This window comes from Triturus cristatus, chromosome 12 (genome assembly GCF_964204655.1).
Source record: "Triturus cristatus chromosome 12, aTriCri1.1, whole genome shotgun sequence".
NCBI classification, from domain to species: domain Eukaryota; kingdom Metazoa; phylum Chordata; class Amphibia; order Caudata; family Salamandridae; genus Triturus; species Triturus cristatus.
In genome coordinates, this window is record NC_140595.1 from 779,305,313 (window position 1) to 779,331,633 (window position 26,321).

Genomic DNA, 26,321 nt, shown 5'->3' on the forward strand with positions numbered 1-26,321 from the left:
GTGCCCCTGCACATGCACTGTAGCTCTAGGCTGGTCTGGTAGCACTTTTTGGAGCCCTCTCAATAAGTTTCGCCAGACCAGCGCATGTGCTGGGTCAGGCGAGACCTAAAAACTAGCACACTTTTTTTTACATTTCTTTATTTTATATTGTTTACACTGATCGAAACCCAAGAGTTGACGTGAATAATTCGGAGTTGAGCACTACTTGCCACAAAGCACTTCAACACCTCGTCTGGGGTAGTAAGCGCTACAGAAATGCCATTTACAACTACAATAGCTACATTAAACACTTGAACAGGGCCTCATCTGGCAGGGTTTGCACTATGAAGGAAACTGACCTCTCTCATCACTAAGGTGCAAGCGGACAAATCTAAATGACTGAAGAGGGCCAAAGACCTAGCCCTTTGGAGAGCTGTGGTTGAGCCTTAAGATTGCATCTGATAAGTGCAAAGACATTTCCTTCAGGTGTCATCTACAGCCAAGAAGTACCCTCCTGAGCATTCTGGCTAAGAGCCCACTATGCACAACCCCCTTCAATCTACAGATTCACAAAAAGAAGCTCCCCTCTTTCCAGTTTCCTCAAACCTCCAAGATGGTCTACTCCAGAACATAAACTTACTTGTATTCTGGATCTCTGGAGATTGCTGGCTTTTCAACAGGAATCAACTCTCGGTCGAACAAGATTGCATTCTCCTTCACCAAATACATGCCATCAAACTGTGGTTTGGAGAAGACAAAGCAAGGTAAACTGAGGCTGGGAAGCAGTCAGTGATCACACTTACAAAGCACAGCAAAGGTAGTCTTATCCAAGGTCAGATCTCCAGGTCCCATTCCATCAAGTGTTTTTGCTCGGCACCCACAGGTTGGTTTCAGACACCACCCATTCAACTGCCCAGTCGACCGTGCCACTACACTGCAGATGATCCCGATGAAGGAAGTATTAGCCATGAAACACCACGGTTAGTCTATCATCCAAACACTTGACATCATTTTCCATGCTTCGGACATTTCCTGTTTTCTTCGGAAAGCCAGTGCATCTTCAGATTAGTTCATTTTCCAAAAAAATGAAATCCCCAAAGTAGACCAAACTGGTTTTGTAAGAATTCTGTACTTCAATAAAAACCACAAAAAATCTGTCTGTTGAAAACTGTTGTCAGACAGCCTGGCCCAGAATCCCAGGAAAGTGTTCCAAAGCTCCGGCCTGGCAAGGCCTCACCCTTACCTGCGAGCCTCGGGGTAGCTGCCGTCCATCCAGGTATGGTCTAGGATCACACAGGAGTAACCCAATGAGGAGGAATGATAACTGGAGATACAACTCAATATGCACTAGCCACTCTGGGCCTTCAGACATGCAAGTGGATCCCAGCTATGATGGACACCCTAGCCTCCCCCCCCATCCATAAACACAGACAAGAGAAGATGCTGCACAATGAGTGGATCAGCAGTATGTCATCCAGTTAGTTCTTTGTTAAATTTAGAGCTAAATAACATTTCGCACAAGCTCAAAAAACTCAATTTTGACACTTCACCATGAAGCGATACAACATCCACTGTTTGATTAAGCGATATTTATTCATTTACATCAATTTTTTGATTATATAAAGTTCGGCGCATGGTTGCTCCAGAGGGAACGTGCATAAGATAAGGGTGCTGAGAAGTAAATGTGTAGGGAGAGAAATTTCAGAAAGCAATAAAGAATTAGGATAAGTAACAAAATACACGGTTTACAATTCACCGTACAAAGTGTCCTGGTCACGTGTCAACGAATACAGTCACAATTTTATGTACAGAATCCAATTCATATTTTGGCACGTTGGGTGAGGGACGTGTACCAGGCTCATTTATGAGGGGGTGTCGACGTTTCGACCCGTCTTAGGGTACAAAGGTAATTTGATGCCTTGACCATGCAGGTCTATTTCAGGACAACAAAGGAGGGGGGCAACCTGACTAGTTCCTCAGCTTGGCTTAAGGATCTAGAAAAGGGGGCAAAACAGATGATCAGGATGTTGGATCGCTGATGCGATTAACACCTGCCAAGGCGGGTGTATGCTTACCTAGCGTGAATCCAGGGGTGGTTCAAACATGGATCGCTAGTGGCAATAATTCAATGACCATACGTGTGGTCTGGTCGGATTATATTTCACAGACACTGGAACTGAAATTAGACAAAATGAACAGTGTGAGGGCCAAGCGGCAACCTGCTCGCTCTGATGCGAAGATGGGGACTTAAAAAAGGGGTTTAAAAACACAGTACCTGCGACGCGGACTCAATCCGTTCTGCAGTGTTATCACAGGGAAAAGGACTTCAACTTGAGCTTCTCATTTCCAGGGCACTGGCCATTCTAGGGGACAAGGTGAGTGATATAAGTGCTAATTGGCCAGCGTTGTGAGCTAAAACACCAAAAAGGCCTGCCAGCGTTCTTACCTGCCTCTAGTACAGAGCGTGCTTCTCGTGGCGTCTCAACCGGAGGGAATGCGGGCGCATGCGCTCTGGATAAAATGCACCGGGTAACCGTACACGTAGTGACGGTGCGTCGGTAAGAGTCAGAGTGGAAAGACTCACCGAAGCGTTATGCCTGTAGTTCCAACGGGGCCTGTGATGTCTGAGGTCCAGATAGCGCCGTGTGCTTGGACCATAGTCTACAGTACCAGGAGTGAATAGGGACTTAAAATTAAGGGCAGAACTTGTGGTTCGATAAAATCAATAGGCACACAGCAATTCTTAATTCTGTCGTGCAATGACAATCATGATGAATTATGACAATCAAGGATCCATTATAATGAATATACAGTTCATGAGGGAACATCATTTCTTAAAATACAATGAATGATTACCACCAAGGACTAAAGACGACAGACAATAGAACAACAGTTCCAACGTGTATACAATTCAAACATACATACAATTACATACAATTGAACATCCATAGGCTGACATACAATTGAACATCCATAGGCTGTCAATGTAAAGGCCAAAATTATACAGTGTTGACCAGTTGTAATCCGGGGCAATCTACCTCAACCGAGAGATTGACAGAACGGGCCACATTTCACAGTATTAATCAGTTGTAACCATGAGCAGTATGCCAATGGCGGGAGATGGTTACCACCAACATACTAACCAGTACTCATGGTGGAAATCTGTCTATTAATCTCCTCCAACTCGTTCAATCCTCTATGGATAGTGTCCAAGGAATCTATCCATCTGCATTCCCTTCTGTTAAGTGTAATACTGAGGTCACCTCCCCTGGGGTTTGGCTTGATCTTTTCAAGAACCCACCATTTTAAACTGTCAGCCGCATGATCAAACTTCGTAAAATGGTCAACCAAGGGGGCTCCCACTGTTTTGCAGCGTATACGGCTGCAGTGCTGGAGGATGCGACACTTAATTTTGAGTCGTCTGACCCACATACATAAAGTCACATGGGCAAACAATTGCGTATATGACAACTGACGAGTTGCAATTACTGAAGCCCTTCAGCGTGTGTACCTTTTCGTGGTGTGTAAATGTATTGATTTCTTTGGTCAAAGGGCAGGCTTTGCAAGATCCACATTTATGGTGTCCCGTAACGGACGGAACACCCCATAAAGTGGTCTGACCGATATTGGGTGGCATAGGTAGTAGAGATTTAACCAAGTGATCTCGTATGTTTTTCCCTTTCTTGAATGCATGTAAGGGGATAGGTATGTTACCCAATTCGTCAGACACTAGGTGCCAGTGTTTATTAACTATCTTTTTGATCTCATTGCTCTTTGTGCAGAATGTTGTGACACACACTAAGCGATCTTCCTTGGGGGTCTCCTTAGACTTAGGGGTCAACAAAAATTCCCTATGGTTATGCCATGCCCTTTTGCGGGCTTTTTTAAGGAGCCTGATAGGGTAGCCGCGCTCCACCAGACGTGCTAGAAGTCCGGCAGACTCATCGAAATAGTCTTCCTTTTTTGAGCAATTCCTACGTAGCCTCAGGAACTGCCCAAAGGGTAAGTTGTCTCTGAGGTTACGAGGATGGTGGCTCGAATAGCGAAGTAGAGTGTTCCTTTCACTGCTTTTCCTGTAAAGATTCGTGTAGAGTTTGCCCTGCTCAGATATTATAAGGATGTCAAGGAAATTGATCTTTTCTCTACTATATTCCATGGTGAATTGTAGATCGGTCGAACAAGTATTGAGCCAATGATGGAATCTTTGAAGGTCTTCCACATCACCACGCCAAATGATGAGCACGTCATCAATATAACGTCGCCAGAGTTCTATCTTCGCCCTATATGGGTTAAGATCGCTAAGGACATATAGCTGTTCATAAAAACTCATGTAGATGGCCAGATTCGGTGCAAAGCTTGCCCCCATTGCTACGCCGTTTGATTGAAGAACTGTCCCTGAAAACTAAAATAGTTCCTGGTCATTGCAATCTCAAGGAGTTTGATAATGAATTCTGTGGGAACTAGGTGTGGTGCCGGTCTCGTGTCAAGGGCCTGTTCCATACAATTCAATGCCTGGAGTTGGGGAATGTTGGTGTATAGGGCAGATATGTCCATGGTTGCAAGTATTTGGGCATTGGAGTCAAAAGTGTAATCATCCACTAATTGAATAGTTTGCATCGAATCCCTTAGATAAGTGGCAGTGTCCTCAGCTAAGGGTTTCAAGAAAACATCGATATATTTACATAGAGGCTCCAGAATAGAACCACAACCGGAGACGATTGGTCTACCCGGAGGGTCTTTCATGCGCTTATGTATTTTGGGGAGGGTGTAGATGGTGGGTATTCTGGGATGTTTATTTTTTAAATATTCATACTCCAGTTTACTCAAAAAACCCCCATCCAATGCATCTTTTGTAACTTTACTTATCAATTTACCTATGTCTTGCGTAGGGTCTTTTTTAAGTCTAGAGTAGTTGCCTTCCACAATTAATTGCGACTGGATCTCCCTCTTATAGTCCTCTGTGTTCTGCAGGACAATGGCACCCCCCTTATCAGCGGGTTTGATTACAATGTTGCCATTTGTCCTCAAAGATTCTAGGGCATCACGTTCCTCTTTGGTTAGGTTATACCTACCATGTAGTCTTTTAGAAAGGGCAGTCATCACATCCCTCATCACCACTTGCTCATAAGTCAATATTTTATGTGGTACAGTGTGTGTTGGGGGATTAAACCTGGATGGTGGTCGGAGGCCACTGCCTGAGAAGACAGGTTTATATGGAGTCTTGAGGAAGAACTGTTTAAGACGGACTTTCCTGAAGAAATGATGTAGTTCTAGTTTTAAGTTGAAATCATTGGGCATACATGTGGGGACAAAGGAGAGACCTTTAGAGAGAATTTCTTGTTCTTTAGGAGTAATACTGTGAAATGTGGCCCGTTCTGTCAATCTCTCGGTTGAGGTAGATTGCCCCGGATTACAACTGGTCAACACTGTATAATTTTGGCCTTTACATTGACAGCCTATGGATGTTCAATTGTATGTAATTGTATGTATGTTTGAATTGTATACACGTTGGAACTGTTCTATTGTCTGTCGTCTTTAGTCCTTGGTGGTAATCATTCATTGTATTTTAAGAAATGATGTTCCCTCATGAACTGTATATTCATTATAATGGATCCTTGATTGTCATAATTCATCATGATTGTCATTGCATGACAGAATTAAGAATTGCTGTGTGCCTATTGATTTTATCGAACCACAAGTTCTGCCCTTAATTTTAAGTCACTATTCACTCCTGGTACTGTAGACTATGGTCCAAGCACACGGCGCTATCTGGACCTCAGATAGACATCACAGGCCCCGTTGGAACTACAGGCATAACGCTTCGGTGAGTCTTTCCACTCTGACTCTTACCGACGCACCGTCACTACGTGTACGGTTACCCGGTGCTTTTTATCCAGAGCGCATGCGCCCGCATTCCCTCCGGTTGAGACGCCACGAGAAGCACGCTCTGTACTAGAGGCAGGTAAGAACGCTGGCAGGCCTTTTTGGTGTTTTAGCTCACAACGCTGGCCAATTGGCACTTATATCACTCACCTTGTCCCCTAGAATGGCCAGTGCCCTGGAAATGAGAAGCTCAAGTTGAAGTCCTTTTCCCTGTGATAACACTGCAGAACGGATTGAGTCCGCATCGCAGGTACTGTGTTTTTAAACCCCTTTTTTAAGTCCCCATCTTCGCATCAGAGCGAGCAGGTTGCCGCTTGGCCCTCACACTGTTCATTTTGTCTAATTTCAGTTCCAGTGTCTGTGAAATATAATCCGACCAGACCACACGTATGGTTATTGAATTATTGCCACTAGCGATCCATGTTTGAACCACCCCTGGATTCACGCTAGGTAAGCATACACCCGCCTTGGCAGGTGTTAATCGCATCAGCGATCCAACATCCTGATCATCTGTTTTGCCCCCTTTTCTAGATCCTTAAGCCAAGCTGAGGAACTCGTCAGGTTGCCCCCCTCCTTTGTTGTCCTGAAGACCCGCATGGTCAAGGCATCAAATTACCTTTGTACCCTAAGACGGGTCGAAACGTCGACACCCCCTCATAAATGAGCCTGGTACACGTCCCTCACCCAACGTGCCAAAATATGAATTGGATTCTGTACATAAAATTGTGACTGTATTCGTTGACACGTGACCAGGACACTTTGTACGGTGAATTGTAAACCGTGTATTTTGTTACTTATCCTAATTCTTTATTGCTTTCTGAAATTTCTCTCCCTACACATTCACTTCTCAGCACCCTTATCTTATGCACGTTCCCTCTGGAGCAACCATGCGCCGAACTTTATATAATCAAAAAATTGATGTAAATGAATAAATATCGCTTAATCAAACAGTGGATGTTGTATCGCTTCATGGTGAAGTGTCAAAATTGAGTTTTTTGAGCTTGTGCGAAATGTTATTTAGCTCTAAATTTAACAAAGAACTAACTGGATGACATACTGCTGATTCGCTAAGTATTGAGTCAGGACCATTGTTTGTTGTATTAATTCGATTCCCAGGTCCCTGATTTTCTTGGGAAAACCCAATTTTTTGTAATGGCACAATGAGTGGGACAGAGTGGGTCGGTCAAGTGTTTGCGACAGGTCCGACCTCTGACCCTTCAGTTTTTGTGTGTGTTTTTTTTATTTTTTAATAGGTTATGTGGACTTTTGTGACTGTGCAGGGCACCATCAGTGGTATGGGGAGTATGTTTTGCTGTGTGGCACCAGTTTGAAAGTCTTCCCTCACCTCTTCAACAGTGGTGGCTGGTAAGTTTAGGAGGGAGGGGCGGACGGAACACACTTTTTTTTTTTAAACACTTACCTGCAGCTCTGCCTCCGAGGTGCCAGGAGGCTTGGGCCTGCTTACTTCCCCTTTTTGGCTGACCAGAGGTCAGCCCATGAGGGAATGCAGCAGTCCCAACGCCAGAGAGAGGGGTCAGTGAGACTGCTGACCCCACACCACGATGAAGTGTTACTGATTAAGACTCCACTATGGGTGCCTTAGGACTTAGCTGAAGCGCCCAGGTGCAAGGCAATCAGTGACGCTAGCCCTCGTCTTGGAGAGGAGGGCCTTGGGGGACCTTTGCTGAGCGAAGAAGTCACGCCCATAGGAGCAGCAGTGCAGGTCAATCAAGTCAGTCCCTGATCCTGGACCCAACATCACTCCACGGCCTCCATCTACCCAAGGAAGCCTGTACATCAGATCGGACCCAGCGCACTTTTGCATGTAGGTTTTCTCTGCCCCCAAAAAGCACACTTACCATCCTGGTAGTCCCACAGGTATTGGAGGAAATGTGGAACAGGGCCATGGAGGAGTTTGCTTCCGCTGGAAGACAACTTGGATCCCGGAGGTGTGTTCTGCGAGCATCCATTTCAGGTAGCACATCTGCACTCAGGGCAGTGGCGATCATGGTGCCATTGGGCAAGCACGCTAAACAAGGAACGCAACAAGAAGACGTATGATCAACAAGGTGATAATTCAAGCCCCTAGCATGGAACAATGGTGTTTGCATGGTCACTCTAGTGCAAACAAACAGAAGTAACTGCCACAGTTCACTCCATATCCTCTACAAGGGGCAGTAAGAATTGCAAACGACCCCCCCCCAGCTATGCAGCTCGTGTCTAGAACTCATGACCTGCTCTTAAGACCTGCCCATCACCCAAGTACATCAGAAGGGTCTTCCACGGCAGGGAGGGCTACACATTGCTTCTCTGGGACCACCAAGCAAAGGTGCTGGCAGGGGTACAGGGCCTGTTTAAGGGCAATAACCAGGAAACTTTGAAATTGACTGTTAGTGAGACCTAGTGCGTCCCTAAATCAGCTGTACCGATTTGTAGGTGTTCCCCCCCCCCCTCTCCTTCGCAGCCATGCACCACTGCCCAGGGCAAGACTTCAATAGTTGTGGTTCAAGTAACGTCCCCGCTGGCACAATGTGTTGCTGAGGGGCTGGACTTTAAGCCCTACTTACACTGCATACAATAAAGCCAATGAGTAAAGTTAATAAAATGGGCCATTGGGTTAATTTAAAGAACTTGCGTGCAGTATTGGATCAGTAGTTGGGAAACATCAAGACTAGTTTCAAGCCAGAAAGTGTTAGAGTGCACAAAAATCAGAACAAGTGCAGGAAATAAAGTCCAGAGATGGCCACAACGAATCGGAGACAAATCAGCTGGGAAAAGTCAGAAATGCCTGTGGCCCACTGGAGGCCAACTGGTATTAAACACCAGGATTGCCCTTCATATGGATTTTACTAACAAGGCCAGAAAGAAAACCATCCAGAAAACGCACCTAAATTACAAAGATGGGGGACGGGGGGGGGGGGGGGGTGAACAGTGGCTGAAGTGAATGTCGGAGATGGAGAAGGGGGGTGGGGGGGGATTTTGAGCCGCCCAGTTCAAATTAGTAAGCATTGGAGACAAGCCGCACATTTGCTCGCTGGTCGAGAGAGGGTCCCCGGAAGGCTTGTGGATAAGGGGTCCCCACAGGATCAGGCTTTGCCATTACAACGAACTCACTCTGAAGGACTCCACCCAGGGTTGGATTGGGGTACGCGAAGACAAAAAAGTGGCCCACATTTGCAGATTGCCTTTGCAAAACACTGCTGCGGTGAAGTTTTATTTGAAGAAAAAAAAAAGGGGGAGGGGGTAAAAAACATGCACGGATTACCAGAATACAAGTGAGGCCACTTTTGCTCCGGCCCCCTGCCCCCACTCAATATGCATATGTTAATGGACCGGCCTCAGCGAGAGAAAGGGAGTGACACCTTGGGCCTCCATTGCCTCCCTTTTATCAAAGGGCAATCTGTCACCAGAAAGGCCACTCAAGCACCCACTGGGCCGCTGGCGGCATCGAACAATGCAGAAACGCCCACCAAATTGGTCCCCCAGGCTGCTCAAAAAAGTAGCCCACAGCTGGTATTTGGATACCGGCCCCTCGGGCATTGCCCGAGTGTCTGCGTTACCAATCCGACGCCACCCCTTTATGTGACCAGGGACTCTTCAATAAAGCTCTATACAGAGAGTGCAAGTCAAAGGGACCCGAATTAAGGGGGCCACCTGCCCGTTTCTCTCCTAGCACAACTGGTATTTTGATGTCCCAGCCGTACACATCCGCAAAAAATTCACCTAAAGCTGGCATTGCGCCTTGATGTGTACATACCGCAAACTTTTATATTTGCGGTTTGAAGCATGTACAAACGCTAAAAATACTGGGTTTAGGCGATTTTTTTGTACCAGCCGGAACGAAAATAGTTTGCTGTTTGAGGTACCGGCTGGTAAAACAGCAAAATTACCTAAAGCCGGTATTTTTAGTAACCCTGGGCATAGGTCACGTAGTCACGCTAAGTGAAGTGCACTTTGCACTACGCGAACTGCGTAGTGCGGTAGGGAAATGCTGTTCGCAAGGATTGCAAAGTGTCCGCACTGTGCAATCATTGCGAACGGCATCATGCACAGTGCAAGTGGACGTTTTGTGCCGCTTGAGTAGATTTGTACTCAAGCAGCAGCCCTCGATGCGGACTGGTAGTTTCTCATCGCGAGCAGTCGAGGGCATACGGGACCACTGGCAATGAGAAACCTGACATCCCCGCATTGAGCATATCGCCGGGAGGTTTATTATCCACGCTCGCGATCGGCAACTTGATGTTGCCGATCGCGAACGAGGAAAAAGTCTCACCGGGATGTTGATTTTGCTCACTTGCGGTCGCTAACTTGATGTTGAGGACCGCGAGCGAGCAAAAAAATGCCCGCTATGCTACGCGTTTTTGCACTGTGCTACGTGCAATTTGCGTAGCGCGTAGTTGCGCTCACTACGCACACTCTGCGAGCGTAGCGTAGTTTTCCACCCAGGGTTAATTTTTAGCCTTTATCTGTACATACAACAGCAAATCTAAACAGAAGCCACTTTTGAATGTTTGAGCTGCGATAACGACACCTGACGAAAACCACGATACAAGTTTGATTTTACAACTCTGTACATGGGATTTGGGGGACAATCTTATTTCCTGGCACGTCCAGCAGTGGCGGTGCCTCCATTGGGGCGCTGGGGCGTTGCCACACCATTGCCACGGCCCATTCAAATTCTTTGTTCTACTTCTCCAACGCTATTGATTCCAATCAGGACTCCCGATTCGAATTAGCGTCGGAGAAGTAGAAGAAAGGACGCTGAAGGGGGTGGGAGGCGGAGCAGGGCTGCGACAGCACTCAGGGAGTTGAGTGACAGCAGCGCACTAGACAACGGTCACAGTAATAGTGCGCATGTTCATTTTTGGGCTTGTAATTTCTACGATCAGCCTGAACATGTGCACTAGCCTTCCCCTTGACAGACTGAGGGTTGCCTTATGTCACAGCTCCTGGTCTCCTAATGGGCAGGGAGTATCCCTGCCCTCAGCCAATCCTGGCGCTGCTGGAGCAGCATCAGTAGAGTGGTTGGCAGTGACGTCGCGGCTGTTCGTTTGAAGAGCATGGGACCCCGGCCCAGAAGCAGGTAAGACTGTTCCCTTCTGAGCTTTGCTAAAATAAGTAACGTGCACCTTTTCAATTTCAACAAAGTCTGAGAACGCATGACAAATTTATTGCTCTTTTTGGCAGTTTGTGGCTTGATTAAATACTTCTTGCCATGTATGTTGTACTGCAGGAAATCTTGCTTCACTGGAAATATGCCCCCGTCTCTTGCGCATTCTCACTAGGGATGGAACAAAGAAAACGTATCCATTACCCCCAGGTCCCTCCGTCCTCGACACCGTCATGGACAAGTGAGATGTAACTATCTCACTGACAGAAAAAGAACGAAGGAATGCTGGACCTACCCTTCCCCCTCCCACTGGGAGTACTTAAGGAGTACCGTCCCAGCATTCCTCCTGTTCTTTTTCTGTCTTCCTGACGGTGTAAGGACGCGGCAGGAGCGGGGGCGCTCCTGCCTTCTTTCTGGATTTCTCGTTGTGGCTGCTGGTTCTTACCTGGTGCCGGCGGCCCTTCGTTGTTGGCCTCTCCCTCCCTGCTGGGCTTGGGGGGAGTGGCGCGGGCCTCTCCATTTTCGTGAACCTTGCGGCGGTGTAATACTGCGTTGGTTTCTTCTTGGCCCGATGGCCGCCTCCCCTGGCCTGCCGGGCTTGCTGGGGGGCGTGGCCGAGCTGCTCCTCTGGATTGGTTGGAGCTCCTTCCCCGGCCGGAAGTCGTCATGCCTGACTTCCGGTTTTTGTTCGTGTGGACGGAAGTCAGGCGCCTCGAGGTTGCCGGCTTTGGGGAACTCGTTAAAACGAGCGTTTGGGGTGAGTACCGCATAGCGGTTGTTATCTCTGGCGATTTTGCTGTTGGTATGTTCTTTACGATGGGAAAGCATTCAAGGAAAAGACATCACCGGGAGAGGTCTTCCTCTTCTTCTAGTGCTTCCAGGTCTCCCTCACCTGCCAGGTCCAGGCGCCGTGATGCTGGTGCTGATGCGCATATTAAGCGCTTAATCAGGGAAACCTTGACTGAGATGGGTGATGTTGGATCCCGTCGCAGGTGTCCTGCTCCTGTTTCTTTGGCCTCTAGTGGCGATGAGTCTGCTGGTTTGGGGGATGAGGAGTTGAAGGGCAAATATGTGGACAAGGATGCTATGACCATTATTGTGCAGCATGTTAAAGAGAACATGGGGTTCCCTGACGAGGACGCGCCTAGTACCTCTAGGGGCCCTTTGTTGCGACAATTTCAGAGTGCTGCCACTGTCGATGTACCTGTCCATCCCTTCATCAAGGATGTTTTGAAGCGCGAGTGGGCTGATCCTGATCGCATCCGGATTCCACGATTCATGGCTAAACTATCCTCTGCAGGATATGGCTACTGAACTGCCTGAAACTATTCCTATCGAATCCTTTGTGGCTAGTGGTGGGGCGTACTTCCCTTGCTGAAGATGCTGTGCTGAAGGATCCGGTTGACAAGAAGGCGGATGTGGCCCTCCGTAAGGTGTATTCTGGTTCCCACCTGGCCCTGAGGGCGGGCATCTACGGGACATGTGTCGCAGTCCCTGTTGTCTGACCTGAAGTCTCTCCATCAGTCTATGGATAATGCCACGGACTGTTCTGGTTTGCTTGAGCAGATTGAGCGTCAGGTGGAGCTGCTGTCTGATGTCTCCTTTGACGTTGTGCGTGCTTCTGCTCTGTCCGGGGGGGCTTGTGTGGCTGCCAGTCGCAGTCTTGTCCTTAAGGACTGGAAGACGGACTCTGCGCAGAAAGCATGCGCTTTGCGGTTGCCCTTTCAGGGTACAATGTTGTTTGGGGGAGAGTTGGAGGCGAAATTGCACAAATTGTTTGAGAAGAAGCATTCTTCTTCTTTTAAAGTCTCCACTACTGCTCCTGTCACTTCTAAACCCAAATCTTTTTCGCCCTACTTCTCGTAGGCAGTTTGTGAGAGGCCAGGGTAGGTTTGCTTCTGGCCGTGGTCGGGACCGTAAGGCTAAGTCCCCTCCTCCTGCCAAGCCACGTTCCTGACTCTTTGGCGGTGGTTCCCGGGTTGTTGGTTGGAGGGTGGCTGCGCTTCTTCCTGGATGCCTGGGTTCAGTCTTGTTCCGACGTCTGGGTGTTGGACGTAATTAGCCAGGGTTATGTTCTGGAATTTACGGCTACTCCTTCAGACTCGGGTGTTCGACCAACTCCTTGGCCTTCGAGTCGTGTGAAGAGGTCTCATCTTTCTCTCGGGATTCTGGACCTTCTTCGGAAAGGTGCCATTCAGGAGGTTCCTCCGTTGGAGACGGGGTTGGGTTTCTATTCCCTGGTCTTTCTGGTTCCAAAGAACACGGGGGGGTTTCCGCTTGATTTTGGATCTGCAGGTGATGAAGAAATGGGTGGCCAAGATTCCTTTCCGCATGGAGACCTTGCAGAGGGTGATTCCGTTGGTGCTGCCAGGTCACTTCATGTGTACCCTCGATCTTCAGGATGCGTATTATCATGTCTCGGTCCATCCTCGGTCCCGCAGGTTTCTGCGGTTTTGTGTTCAGGGGCGTCATTACCAGTTCATGGTGTTGCCCTTCGGTCTCCGGTCAGCGCCAAGGGTGTTTACGAAGGTGGTGGCGCCTTTGGTCGCGTGGCTTCATCTCCAAGGGGTGATGGTATACCCCTATTTAGACTGGTTGATCCATGCTCCATCTCGGGTCCTGTTACTGGAGGCCAGGGAGGTGGTGTGCTCGGCGTTGCGGGCCCATGGGTTTCTGATCAACTTGCCCAAATGTCAGCTGACGCCGTCACAGGACATGGTTTTCATTGGGGCCCGCTTCCGTTCGGATCTGAACCGTGTGTTCCTCCCCGAGCCTCGGGTTGTGACGTTGGTGTCCCTTGCTCGTCGTTTCCGGGTGGGGGGTGCTTTTCCGGTACGCCTTTGGTTGCGTCTTATGGGTCTGATGGCGGCGACAGTTTTTACGGTGGCCTGGGCGCGTTTATCTGCGCCCCCTTTGGGTGTACCTCCTGTCTCTGGGATCCCCAGTCCCGCGACTTGGATGTTCTTATTCCTGTGTCTCCGGTGGTCCTCCCGGTTCTTCTTTGGTGGTCTGTGAGGGATCATCTGTCTTCGGGTCTGCCCCTGCAGTCTGCTCCTTCTCTGGTCTGGACGTCGGATGCCAGCGCCTTGGGTTGGGGGGCGACCTTGGGGTCTCGTTCCCTTCAGGGTCGTTGGTCCCTCCTGGAGAGCCGCCGGTCATCCAACTGGAGAGAGCTCGCGGCGGTGTCCCGAGCTGTGATGGGTTTTCGGGATCTGTTGCTCGGTCGGAACATGTTGGTGCGGTCCGACAATATGGTGACGGTGGCTTATCTGAATCATCAAGGGGGGATTCGTTCGGCTTCCTTGAATGCGGTAGTGGTGCCCCTGTTTTGTTGGGCGGAGGGCCATCTGCTGTCTGACAGCGGTTCATCTTCGGGGAGTGGACAACTTTGTGGCGGATGCCCTGAGTCGGTGCTTTCCGGATTCTCTGGAGTGGTCACTCACCCCGGTTGCGTTTCGGCTTGTGTGCGGGAGGTTTGGGCGTCCCTTTCTGGACCTCTTTGCCTCCCGGCACAATGCTCAGCTCCCTCGGTTCTGCTCCCGGTTTCTGCAGGAGGGTTGCTGGGGGGTGGACGCTCCGTCTCTCCCGTGGCCGTCGCGTCTCCTCTGCCTTTCCCCCCCCCCCTCCGGCTCTGGTTCCCAGGTTTCTGGCCCGTTTGTGTCCGGAGGATCGGGAGTTGGTGGCGGTCCTGCCGTTTTGGCCTCGGAGGTCTTGGTTTCCGACGGTGCGTCTTTTGGCGGTGCAGGGTCCCTGGTTTCTTCCCCTGTCTCAGTCTCCGCTTCGATCTTCCCCGTGCCTGTCGCTTCTCCGGTTGCGGTTGTCGGTGTGGAAGTTGAAAGAAGGGTTGGAGACGGCGCGGTTTCCCGGAACATTTAGCGGTGGCTCTTCAACGTTCCCGGCGGCCTTCTACCCTTAAGGCTTAGGATAGGCATTGGGGTAATTTTGATCGTTGGTGTTCGGCGTTGGGGGTCTCCCCTTTGTTCTGTTCCTTGCAGGTTGTCCTTCAATTTTTGTGGGAAGGTTTCGAGAAGGGTTTGGCTGTGTCTACTCTGCGGGCCCAGTGGGCCGCTGTTCGGGCTTTTCGTTCCCCGTGGGGGAATCTTTCGGATATTGAGGACTTGGTTTCTCGTCTTCTCCGCAGTTTTACTGTTTCTCGGCCTGTTCCTCGTCCTTTTCCCCTGTGGGATTTGCCTTTGGTCCTTCGGGTTTTGATCGGTCCTCCTTTTGAGCCTTTGGATGTGGTGGATTTAAAATTTCTCACTCTCAAGGTGGTTTTCCTGGTGGCTGTCACCTCTGCTCGTCGTCTTGGGGAGTTGGGAGCCTTGATGGCGCGGCCTCCTTTTCTTTCCTTCACGGAGGGGGGTGTGGTGCTCCGACTGGATTCTTCTTTTGTGCCGAAGGTTTCTTCGCAATTTCACAGGTGTCAGGAGTTGGTTTTACCTGCCCTGGGCTCTGTTTTGGATTCTCCTGGGGGTCCCCAGTGGTCTTTGTTGGATGTGTGCAGGGCTTTGCGCATTTATCTGGACCGTACGGCGGTTTTTCGCAAGTCGGACTCCCTTTTTGTCTCCTTTGGTGCGGCTTCGCTTGGGAGTAAGGCTTCTGTGTCCATCGGCCGTTGGCTGAAGCAAGTCATTTCCTTGGCCTACTCGGTCTGGTTCTCCTCCTCCTTTGGGGGTTCAGGGTCGTTCTACGAGAGGGGTGGCTGCTTCTTGGGCGGGGGTTCAGGGTGTCCCTCTCTGAGATTTGTAGGGCTGCCACGTGGGCCTCTTCCAATACTTTCATCAGGCATTATCGCCTCCTCAATCTGTTGGGGGATGATGGGGGTTTTGCATTAGGGGTGTTGAGCTCTGTTCGCTCCTGAATGTTTTTTTCTACATTATTTCCAATAAATCTCTGGGTTTGTTTGCTATCCTGGTGGTTTGTTGTGTTTTCTGGTATGAATGCCGGGGTTTGCTTTGGTATTTCTCACTTGTCCATGACGGTGTCGAGGACGGAGGGACCTGGGGGTAATGTCCTATTACTTACCGGTAATCTTCATTACTCCGGGTCCCGTAGTCCTCGACACCGTCATGACTTCCCTCCCTGTCTGCCGGCCTTCATAGGGGCTTGGTATTTCAGGAGGAATGCTGGGACGGTACTCCTTAAGTACTCCCAGTGGGAGGGGGAAGGGTAGGTCCAGCATTCCTTCGTTCTTTTTCTGTCAGTGAGATAGTTACATCTCACTTGTCCATGATGGTGTCGCGGACTATGGGACCCGGAGTAATGAAGATTACCGGTAAGTAATAGGACATTCCAAAGCATGGTCTGGGGTGAAAGTATGGAGGGAGATTGCATCATCTACTGTTCTGGAACCCCCTCCGTTTAGCCTTACAGACTATCGCTAGATCCGCCCTATTAGATACACAATCGCCCCTCATTCATTCTTATCTGCATCCACTTCTGGTTTATACATAACGATACAATATTCTGACCATGTGGGGTCAGCGTGGCTATAAGAGCGCGGAAGAGCAGGTCGCTCGATTTTACATCAGTTTTTTTTTTTATTTAACCCCGTGTCGCCCCCGTGCTCTCCATTATATTGCGCACACACACACACACACACACACACACGATAGTGCTCGTGTTGCTAGAAAGGCTCTCGCAAGTGCCAACAGAAAATCTCTGGTTGTGCTCAGTTGAGAAACGTGTACTGCCTCTGCATACTTGGAGTTATGCAGCTGCCTCAAGCGCGCGCAGGGGCGAAGACGACAACGAGACATTTTGTGTACAGTCGAACTCTGTCAGGTGTGTCTGGCAGTTCAGAGTGCCGCCATTTAGCGTATTCGGCATGTAAGGGGATGCGAGTTTCTTTCCAAATTTATTTTCGCCTTGCAGTTGAAATTTGGATGGAAAGTGAAGTGAATTCCCATTCCTTCACCCAGACATTTGAGTTACGTTTACCTTTTTCCTAAGTAATTTGCTACCACCTCCGCCTTTTCAAAAAGTGAGGATTTCTTGATGTCGAGATTAGGGAAAATCCTGTACATGTCGCTCGTACTTAAATGATTAGTGCCATAATTAGGGGCTTGTCTTTCCAAGCGCAGTACTTTTGATGTCGAATATCTTGGTAATGCCTCTGCTGTCATAACAAATCTGACTAGTAAAAAAAAAAAAGCACAAAAAAAAACCAGATCGACGTGTCTTTTCTCTATCAGTAAGGACACTTAATATTCGTGAAAAGAATGGTGTACAGACCATTGCTTGACAAGAAGCAATCTTATAATTATCATTCTTTCATTGTATTAAGAGTGTTAAAGTGGTTAGTACAAAATGTTGAACACGTTTTTGGGGATTAACTTAAATTCTCCTTGGGGAACCAGAGTTCCTAGGACATGCGTTTGCTCAGGAGATCAATTTATGGATTTTGGGGGGGGGGGGGGGGGAGGAGAAGAACATTCATTTCTCCAGAACCACCATTAGGTAGATGGTAGGGGGAGGGGGTCGCTGTTCAAGGAGAGGTTTCTAAATGCACATGCCCTTTAGTCTGTCCAGATTATTGCTTCAGGAAGGCGGATGACAGCCAGGGCAGCAATCTCAGCCTTCATGAAGCCATTGGTTTTTAGGTCTCGCCTGTCCCAGCGCATGCGCTGGTCTGGCGAGACGGAGAGGGCTCCAAAAAGTGCTACTAGGCCAGCGTAGAGCTACAGTGCATGTGCGCGGGCGCCTCACTTTCGCGGCCGCTTTGATGTTTGATTGCGATCACTTTCACTATCGCGGCCGCTTTGCATAGCGAATAGGTCTCGCTTTTGGGACCTTATAAGTATTTAGTTATGCAACTGTTGCATGGCTAAACACAAGGTCCCAAAGGCAAGACCTATTGGCTATGCCAATGCTTGTTTTGAAGATTCTTTTACTGCGAGTCATTACCGTGCAGCCAGAAAAGGACATTTGAAAGGAAACCCACCCAGAAACTGGTTCTGGACCTAATATCGTGGATCCAAATCAATTTTCAACATATTTTCCAGACTAGGGAACGTAAACCAGTACACTTTGTTCCAGTTCCAAGTTCTTCATGACCCAGGAGGGGAGCGCTCTGCAGAGTACTGGAAGGACTGCTGAATAACCGGATGTCTGCCTGACAGCCATGCTCCCGGAAGTGAGGGGACATCACCCCATGTCTGCACAACTTGAGGCAGGGGCGCGAGGTCTGCCTAGCACATAGAAGCCTGCCTGCTCTGAGAGGAGCACGCGTGGCACTGCACGAGGGTGTGCTCCCAGCATGAGGAACACCTAGAAGTTGCGGACTGCTTTTGGGATCAAAGTTACAGCTGATCAGTGCTGTGAAGGGTCCCCAGTCTATCAAAGCCCCTGCAGTGGGCCACACAAGCCAAGAAGTCCTCCCTGGCTGTCCAGCATCCTTGCATTGCCTCAAAACGTGATGCTGCAGACCCCTCCCTCCCCCCCCCCCCCCAGTTAACCCGGAGGTGGAGATACAGCTGCAGCGGAAGCAGGTTCCAACCCAGAGGCCACAACTGCTAGAAGCCTTGCTCATGTGAACCTGGCCTGAGGCCACCAAAGCACTGGCAGATTTCGGCCTGGAGGTCAGTCAGCAGGCCTGAAGTGCCTCCAGTCTGAAGTAAAACTGCTGAGACTTTGCACCAGTCTATGCCGCAGGAGCACCAGCCACAGACATGCCCGCCAGTGAAGGCCAATAGCAACCATACAAGTAGGTAATGAGGCAGGAAGGAATGAGGTAGGCGTGCAGGTCTGTTATGCAGCAGGATTAGTGACTGGTGCCCAAGCAGTCCTTACTCTGGTTACAAACTATTGAACTGAAAGCTACTCCAAGGGAACAGATACCTAATGAACTAATCCGGCGTCTCTGCCGAGGAGTACGTTAAAGTAAATATCTATAGATCGGATAACTCCACTCTTCGAACAGAGGGCGATAAAGCAGGCGCGTCATTTAAGTGGTCATCGGAGTGGTTGAGTTCGGAGCTCTCGATCCCACTCTAGCTCTCCATGAGAAGCCCGTCACTGCTTGCGGCCATGAGAAGAGCAGAAAGGGTTGTTCTTGACCCAGTTTGCAGAGTCATAGAAGGATGGACACAAGGCTAACTACTGCCGCCGCCTTGGATGAAGTCTGGTAGTACGCCTGCTTTTACAGCAACCCCTAGCAATGCGGTCCCGTTCAATGCTTCCCGAGTCTACTTCCCCACTGCGGCCTCCAAAGCAAGGAGAGTTATGGGGTATCCAAGTGGGTTCATTTGTCCTCATCCCATATAGATTTCTGCAATAGGGGTTGTTTTGGGATCCCCATTGGTAACACTACGTAATGCATCTCCATAAGAACCCTTGAGGAGAGCTTCTCCCCACAGAAACTGGCATAAGTGAAATTTAGGGCTAAGATACTGGTCGACCCTTCGAGGCCCTGCGATAAGGTAGCAATCTCAGGAGTATCAGCGAACCGCCCCTAACCGGTTTCAGCATGTAATATGTGGCATTTGAGTGGGTAAATGTGTCAGGCAGCCGTCAGGCATCTGACCAGGTCCGAAGAGACATTGAGTGACCTCTAAAAGATCTATGTATTTCCTAGGCACGAGCCACCCTGGCGGCTGCTGATCCTGTAGAGTGGTGAGCCCAAGATCTGGAAACTGTAGATTGTAGTGGCAAGGAGAGTTTTTGCATCCCCCAGTTTACACAGTTACAACATTGAGAAAAATGAGGAGAAATGGGGATTTTACAGCAGAATTGTCACAACGGTGTTAAAATAAGCTCCTGCCTCTAAAATGGCACGAATGAAAGATTTATGCGATTTCAAGGCACAGCATACATGAGTGACTGTTTCAGGCGCTACATTTTTCTCCTGTGCACAGTAATTGTAAGAGTGGCAACAGATGGCTGCCTCAAAACAGCAGGCCTCAAGGTATAGAAAGCCACAGGTACAATTCAGAAGATGAGTTCATGTGAGCTAGTACTTACTGTACAAAACACTAACTGTTTCGGTTTCCTTTCCCCTTCCTGTAGATTCTCCATTTAATGTTATGACTGATAATCCAAGGGTGCGCAAGGCGAGCTATCAAAGGTGATCCTGGCGGTTGTAGCAACTTCAGACAAACCATTTGCAATGTCCAGTCACAGCTAGGCTTAGAATGGGTGTCTTGACAAAGGTTAGTGTTTAAGGGCTGAAGCAGGCTGGACAGTTCTAGCTGCACCAGGGCAAAGGCAAGACCCCAAAACGGGGTAGTGCATCAAGGCGCTACAATTCAAGCAGCACGAGACTCCATGTGCACGGTTTGACAGAAGCGCTTTGGAAACCTGTGTGTCCATTCTATTACTGCAGTTTTGCATGCTCTCCTTGCTCAAACAAAGACATCACACTAACCCCATGCACACAACATACAAGCCAAAAGTCACTGGTATCTACAGGGTCTGGCTAAGGGCGACTTAAACCCCCGCCCCTCTTCCCTCCCCAGTTAGGTGGTATCTTCCTCTCCCAGACATACAAGACACCTCCCTAGAACCAGCTTCCCGTCAGTCTCCTGGTCACCTCACGAGGGGGCAGTAGCCACTGGCTATGTGTGGGGCTATTTCCTTCGATTGCACCCCAAGGTAGAGATGACGGGTGGGGTGGGGTTTGGCTCATAGATGGGGAAGGAAAGTAAGTCAGTAAGATGGTCAAACAAGCTCCAAGTGGCTCCGGTCTCTAAAATCAGAGCCTGAAGGTCAGGGGGGGGGGGGGGGGGGGCGATTAAGCATCACTCCTATAGATGCACATGGGAGAAGGGACTGCAATGACCAGGGGTCCTCATCAACCAATCACGGACTTTCAAAGTAGTGCATAATTTGCATTTTGTTGTAGCATAATTTAAATGCTCTTGCCCCATAATTCGGTCCTCCATGCCACAATCCTAGTAGTCGAGTGATTGGGGGGGGGGGGGGGGGGGGTTTAATGATTAAGCCAGCATACATAAAAGCTTTTCCATATTCTATGGTCCTCTATGGGTCCTTATACCTCTGCATTTGGTGCAATAAATGCAACCAAACTCTAAACTATGTACACCCATACATTCCAAAATAGAAATTCCATCCCAGACACCATAATACAAGTTGCTTTTGATGTCCCCACCCTTTCAACACATTGAAAAACATACTACCCCCAACCACCACGCCAGAGCTCTTGTTTCATTCAGGAGAGCTGATCTCTTGTAATGGACAAAGGGAGGGTGGGGGGGTGGGGGTCAGGAGTAGGGGGGCGGACCCAAATACAGTAAAAGGGCATTACCCAGCATCCGGCCAGTCGGGAACTTGCAGGTAACCGAAAAGGAGCTCATGGTTTCCAATGTCTTGTTGTCCTTCAGGGAGAAGTCCAGTCTGACCACAGTCGTTTTCAGGGTGACCTCCTAAACACAAAGTTCTTGTTAGAGCATTCAAGGATGGGGGTCCCACCTCCCTGAATACAACTGCCACAGTAGTGAGCTTCGTGCTTTACAGCCATAAGCTGGTGAGATGGCACAAACGCAAGCACGCCTAGGATGAGCCACATAAGTATACTGTACCTCATACACCAAGCCGACAGCTGGAACAGGCACCTCCAGGTGGAACACAGAGCTATTGCCGTCCACTATGTATGATCTGCTCAGCTCCTCGGTCAGCGGAAGGTCACGGATGTAGGGCAACCAGTACCAGTCCATGGAACCATGGGTCAAGTCCATAATCAGTCTCCGGACGCCACAGGAGCCCTTGTATACGGGAGGAACTGGGGAGAAAGACAGGGACATGAAACATTCAATACAAACCAGAGGGAAGCGCGTAGCCTTGCAGGTGTGAACCATACGTACAAGAGAACGGTGATATGGCTATGAACACAAGCCTTGCATCCTGCCTGGTGTCAACCTGGAATGTATCCTGAAACTAAGATATATGTAGACTTTGAAATCTTCCATATGAAATCTTATAAAACGTATACACGTTATTGGAGATATGTAGATTGTAAATTGCACGGGTATGGGGCAGTACCCCAACTTCTACCCTTATGGAATTTAAAGATACTCATCTCTTGGAAAGGTATCTGGACACAATTGAGCCTCCGGGTGCCAAAACTCCACATCAAGTTCAGAACTGTGACTTTGCCACGTCGATCATTGACTGCGAAGTGGCGGTGCACCCGGGTTGATGCTGAACCGGACACAAGCGGCCCCTTTTGCCCAGACGTTAAGGAAACTGTAGATCATGTCCTGTACCTTTGCCCACAGTATCAAGCACAGGAGGGAGGGGATCCTGCGGTTATGCCCCAACTTGGGCATTAGGGACTACATAACTGCAACTGGGGTATTCAGGGCAGACAGGTCAATGGTCTGGTCTCCCGGTTTCTTGCATCTATGGAGACGCAGTCTGCCACATTGCTGCCCAGTATCTGACACACAAGACTCTTGGGAGCTAGAGTCCCACCCCGCTGTCATTTAGGATTTATTTATAGACTAACAGCATATAATCAGTATAGGAGATAGATGAAATTCACTCACTTTAAAACTGTTGTGATGTTCCCCCTATATGCTACTAGTCATAATTGTGGGCATTATAACCATTTCAATTATTTTATATTCTGTCGGTTATGCTCCCCCTATACGCTGCTATCCTTAACTGTGGGTTTTATAAATATCTTAACTATTTTATATCTTGGGTTATATTGAAATGTTTTAATGCAGGATGTTACAGTTTTAAGTTATTATGTTTGCTTTTATGGCAAATTGCTGAAATAAAGCTCATTACGCTATGGTATACTGCGACAACTATTCCGGCCAGCCCAGCTAAAACTCCAGTGTAGACGTCTGCAAGGTGGGCCCATCTGCCGAGAGCTTGGTAGTTGGATCAGGATTCAGTACATAGGTCATATAGGCTTTAAGTGTTGGCACTGTGCCTGGTGCGGTCCATGCTAAGATGGTACCAGCTACACAAACATCAACCAGATGGATCATGCCACGCACCAAGTCGAAAGTCCAACCCACGTAAAACAAGTCAGCAGAAGCCACTAAAGTCCAACAAGTCTACCAACGCCCCAGTTTGCCCGCATAAGCTACATATTTTGGTTTTACAAATGCTCCCATTGAAGCAGTCCAACCAATTGGTTAACATTGGGTTTGTGGAATCGAAACCAGAAGACCTGGGTTACAATGCGTTACCCTATTACACCAAACTGTGTGACCCTTGACAGATTGCAGTCTCCCAGGCCTTTAACAGCTGAAGTGAAAGTACTTTGAAAGTGGGTAAGTGCACAGTGTAAAGTTGCAGACATTAAGTGGATCCAGTCAGGTGTCCATGGCTCTGAGAGGAAGGGAAGCTGCCTACATTGAGTGTAGATTGAGGCCAGCGCTGCAGCCAGGGAGAGTAAATGGCTTCCATCCAAATAAGTGATTCGAAGCAGCCCCTGGCCTCACACAAAGCCCTTCGACCCCACCCACATCCTCCAAAGAGATTACCCATCCAGCCGAGATGCCGGGACATGTAGCGCTCTACCTTTAGGACTGCGCCTTACAGCACTCGTGCGCCAAAGACTAATGGAGGCAAGTGAGCTGGAGAGACCTGGAATGAGGACCAGTCTGGAGCTGCCAGATCCTCCCAGAGCTTCTGCAGGACACCGGCTCTACGCCACCGGTGAACCACTGGAAAGATGCACTGAAGAAGTCATTCAACTCCGGCTCTACACTGCCTCAAAGGCTCCTCACATGCCTTCAGGAGCTACTGCAGGGAACACTTCCTGCCTTAAAGGAAAACAAGCATTGGCATAGCCAATAGGTCTCGCCTTTGGGACCTTATAAGTGTTTAGCCATGCAACAGTTGCATAACTAAATACTTATAAGGTCCCTTAAGCGAGACCTATTGGCTATGCTATGCGATCGCACAAAGCGGCCGTGAAAGTGACAGTAATCGCAGTCAAGTGTGGCGCGCGCACATGCACTGTAGCTCTAGGTTGGCCTGGTAGCACTTTTTGGAGCCCTCTCAATAAGCCTCGCCAGACCGGCGCATGCGCTGGGTCAGGCGAGACCTAAAAATGAACACTCCCAGGGATAACGCTGGAGGAGGAGCAGAGGAGATCCAAATAAGGCAGAGTGCCAGGAGCCTTGTTCCATTCCAAAAGAACTACAAGAGATTCAAGAGTCAAAGAAAGGTTTTATGCTCGATCCAGGCTGGCTGTCCCCATGCACGCCACAGCCCTGCTGCCCCCCAGGCACGCCCTGCCGCCCCCCATGCATGCCGTGTAGCCCACCTATGCACACACTGTAGCCCTGACACCCCCATACACACCCTGTAGCCCTCCCACCCCCCCATATGCTCACCCCGCCACCTCCCTCATGCATGCGCCCTGTCACCCCCTCATGCACATCACTCTGTACCTCTTGGAGAGTAGGATTAGGCATCACTGTTCAGTCTACATTAATACATGGTGTAGGTGCGCATGAGCTGGACAAAAGCAGTCCTATCAAGGCTAGTTTTAGAGACGCTCAAAAGTTTGCACATTACCAATGTACTCTTCAAATCAGTAAAGATATTCCAATGACTACCGTGGTTTGCTGGCCCCATCAGGGGTTCCATTTTAGTCACTAAATAAAATACCAATAATTATTCTTCGGTCTGGCTTGTGATCGCTTCAACTGTGTACCATAGTCAGCTCATTGCACAGGGTTTGTGGGTCAGCCCTCATCCATTGGTTGCTTTGGCTCAACCCTCAGCCATTGGTCCCTCTCGGCCCGCCTCTCGCAGGCATGGCTTATAAACCGGGTCTGTTAATGTCAGATCAAACCAGGATTATTTTCCATCGATAGCCTACAGGGATTTCACTTGGGCATTTGTTGTAGCAGTCCACCTATGGAACATTTCAATTGCAACGCAGGGATGGACACAGTTTAAGGTCATCTTACATCAGGTTTAACAAAATGAGCCTCAGACCAATGCAGACCGCGCCCCTCAGACAGATGAGCGAGCCAGGTTGAAGGAATGGCTGGCTGGGCTCCCACCTGGCCGCCATGTTTGAGAGGAGGTGGCAGATTGCATCAGGTATTGCCTTCCTTTCTGCATTTTGTTCATTTATTGTGCAGTTACCATGAGGAGGCATGGCTCCAGGGCAGCAGAAGTAGCACAGGAGCCTGGGAAATACTTCTACAGAGGGGGAGGGCAGGAGGTCGCAGGGCGGTAACAGACCCAGGGCCACTGGGTGGTGGCCATGGTGGATTGGAGTCAATAGGGCACACTACAGCGTCAGCTGTTTATCATACTTCAGGTTCCTCACTTATGAAAGCAGGCACCTGGCCACGGTCGCCATGATGGAACAGGAACCAGTACAATGAATACATGGTCTCCAGGACCAGGCAGGGGCGGCAACCAACAGACTTGGAGACCGCAGGACACTGGGCATTAGGAGTATTGTAGAGGCTCCTACAGAGGTGGGGAGGAGAGGTGTGTGTGGCCATGGCAGAGGAGAGCGTGGGCCTTTCGGGGATTAAGCTGAGCAGCTCCCACCTGTGATGACGCCGGCTCACCATGCAGGAATGTGGACAATCCTTAAATATAGAGTATGTATGGACAGGATATATAATCAGTGAGACTAGCCAGGAATGTAACAAAGCGGGTAAACACAAACGGACAAATATTAGGCTGTAAAGGAGCCTTCAGAACTACCATAGTTTGTAAAACGGATCGGTGCACAATGCTCTCCCTTCCAAGAGGGGGGGGGGGGGGGAGGGGGGGTCTTCTGTAATTACAGGGGCGGAATGCAGGCCCCTGCAACATCCCCCTACCAACCCTTCAAGAGGCTGCCATTCAGCCCTAGGCCGTTGTAGAGCGGAGAGACTCTGCAAACCCTCATTAAGTTCTGCCATGGAAGAATTCGATGACCAGTACTGACACCCAAATTCTGGGAAGTTTCCAGCTGTCCACTCACCAATATCTTTAAGCTTGGCAGGAACCACTGCTGTGAATGAGATAGTTTTGCCGCTGGAGGGGAGGACCAATGTAACAGTGACATACAGCGTGTACACCCTCTCATAGTCTGGGAGAACCTGCAACGAAAGACAAGGAAATAGCGAAGTCAGATACTCGGCACTGTACACTTCATACAATTAAAGGTTTAGCAATGCAAAGAGAAAACGTGGTGGTAAGTGGTGCAAGATTAAGGGGGCGGGGAAGGGTAGAAGGACATCAGCATCTCACTTGCCTACAAGTAGGAGACCCTGAACAGATGATTTCTTGTACAAAATCCTAGCGAACTAGAAAAGGGAGGATTTGAAGACTTGTCCATGCTATGGGTTCTCTTCTTGGTTATGTTGCCTCAGTGCCGGGAAGCCACTTGTGGCCTACACAGTGCTTCATAACA

General features: G+C 49.1%; 1 protein-coding gene across 1 annotated transcript in view; it reads right to left on the reverse strand.

Annotated features, from left to right (window-relative positions):
* Nucleotides 1-26,321, reverse strand: part of LOC146782812 (uncharacterized) — a 109,629-nt gene that overhangs the window by 11,100 nt on the left and 72,208 nt on the right. The window contains exons 12-16 of the mRNA XM_085638043.1: nucleotides 25,890-26,007; nucleotides 21,511-21,710; nucleotides 21,237-21,354; nucleotides 7,722-7,891; nucleotides 620-717 (exon numbers count right to left, since the gene is read on the reverse strand). Coding sequence (XP_085494169.1) covers nucleotides 620-717; nucleotides 7,722-7,891; nucleotides 21,237-21,354; nucleotides 21,511-21,710; nucleotides 25,890-26,007 — 704 coding nt within the window. The remainder of the gene's footprint in view (nucleotides 1-619; nucleotides 718-7,721; nucleotides 7,892-21,236; nucleotides 21,355-21,510; nucleotides 21,711-25,889; nucleotides 26,008-26,321) is intronic.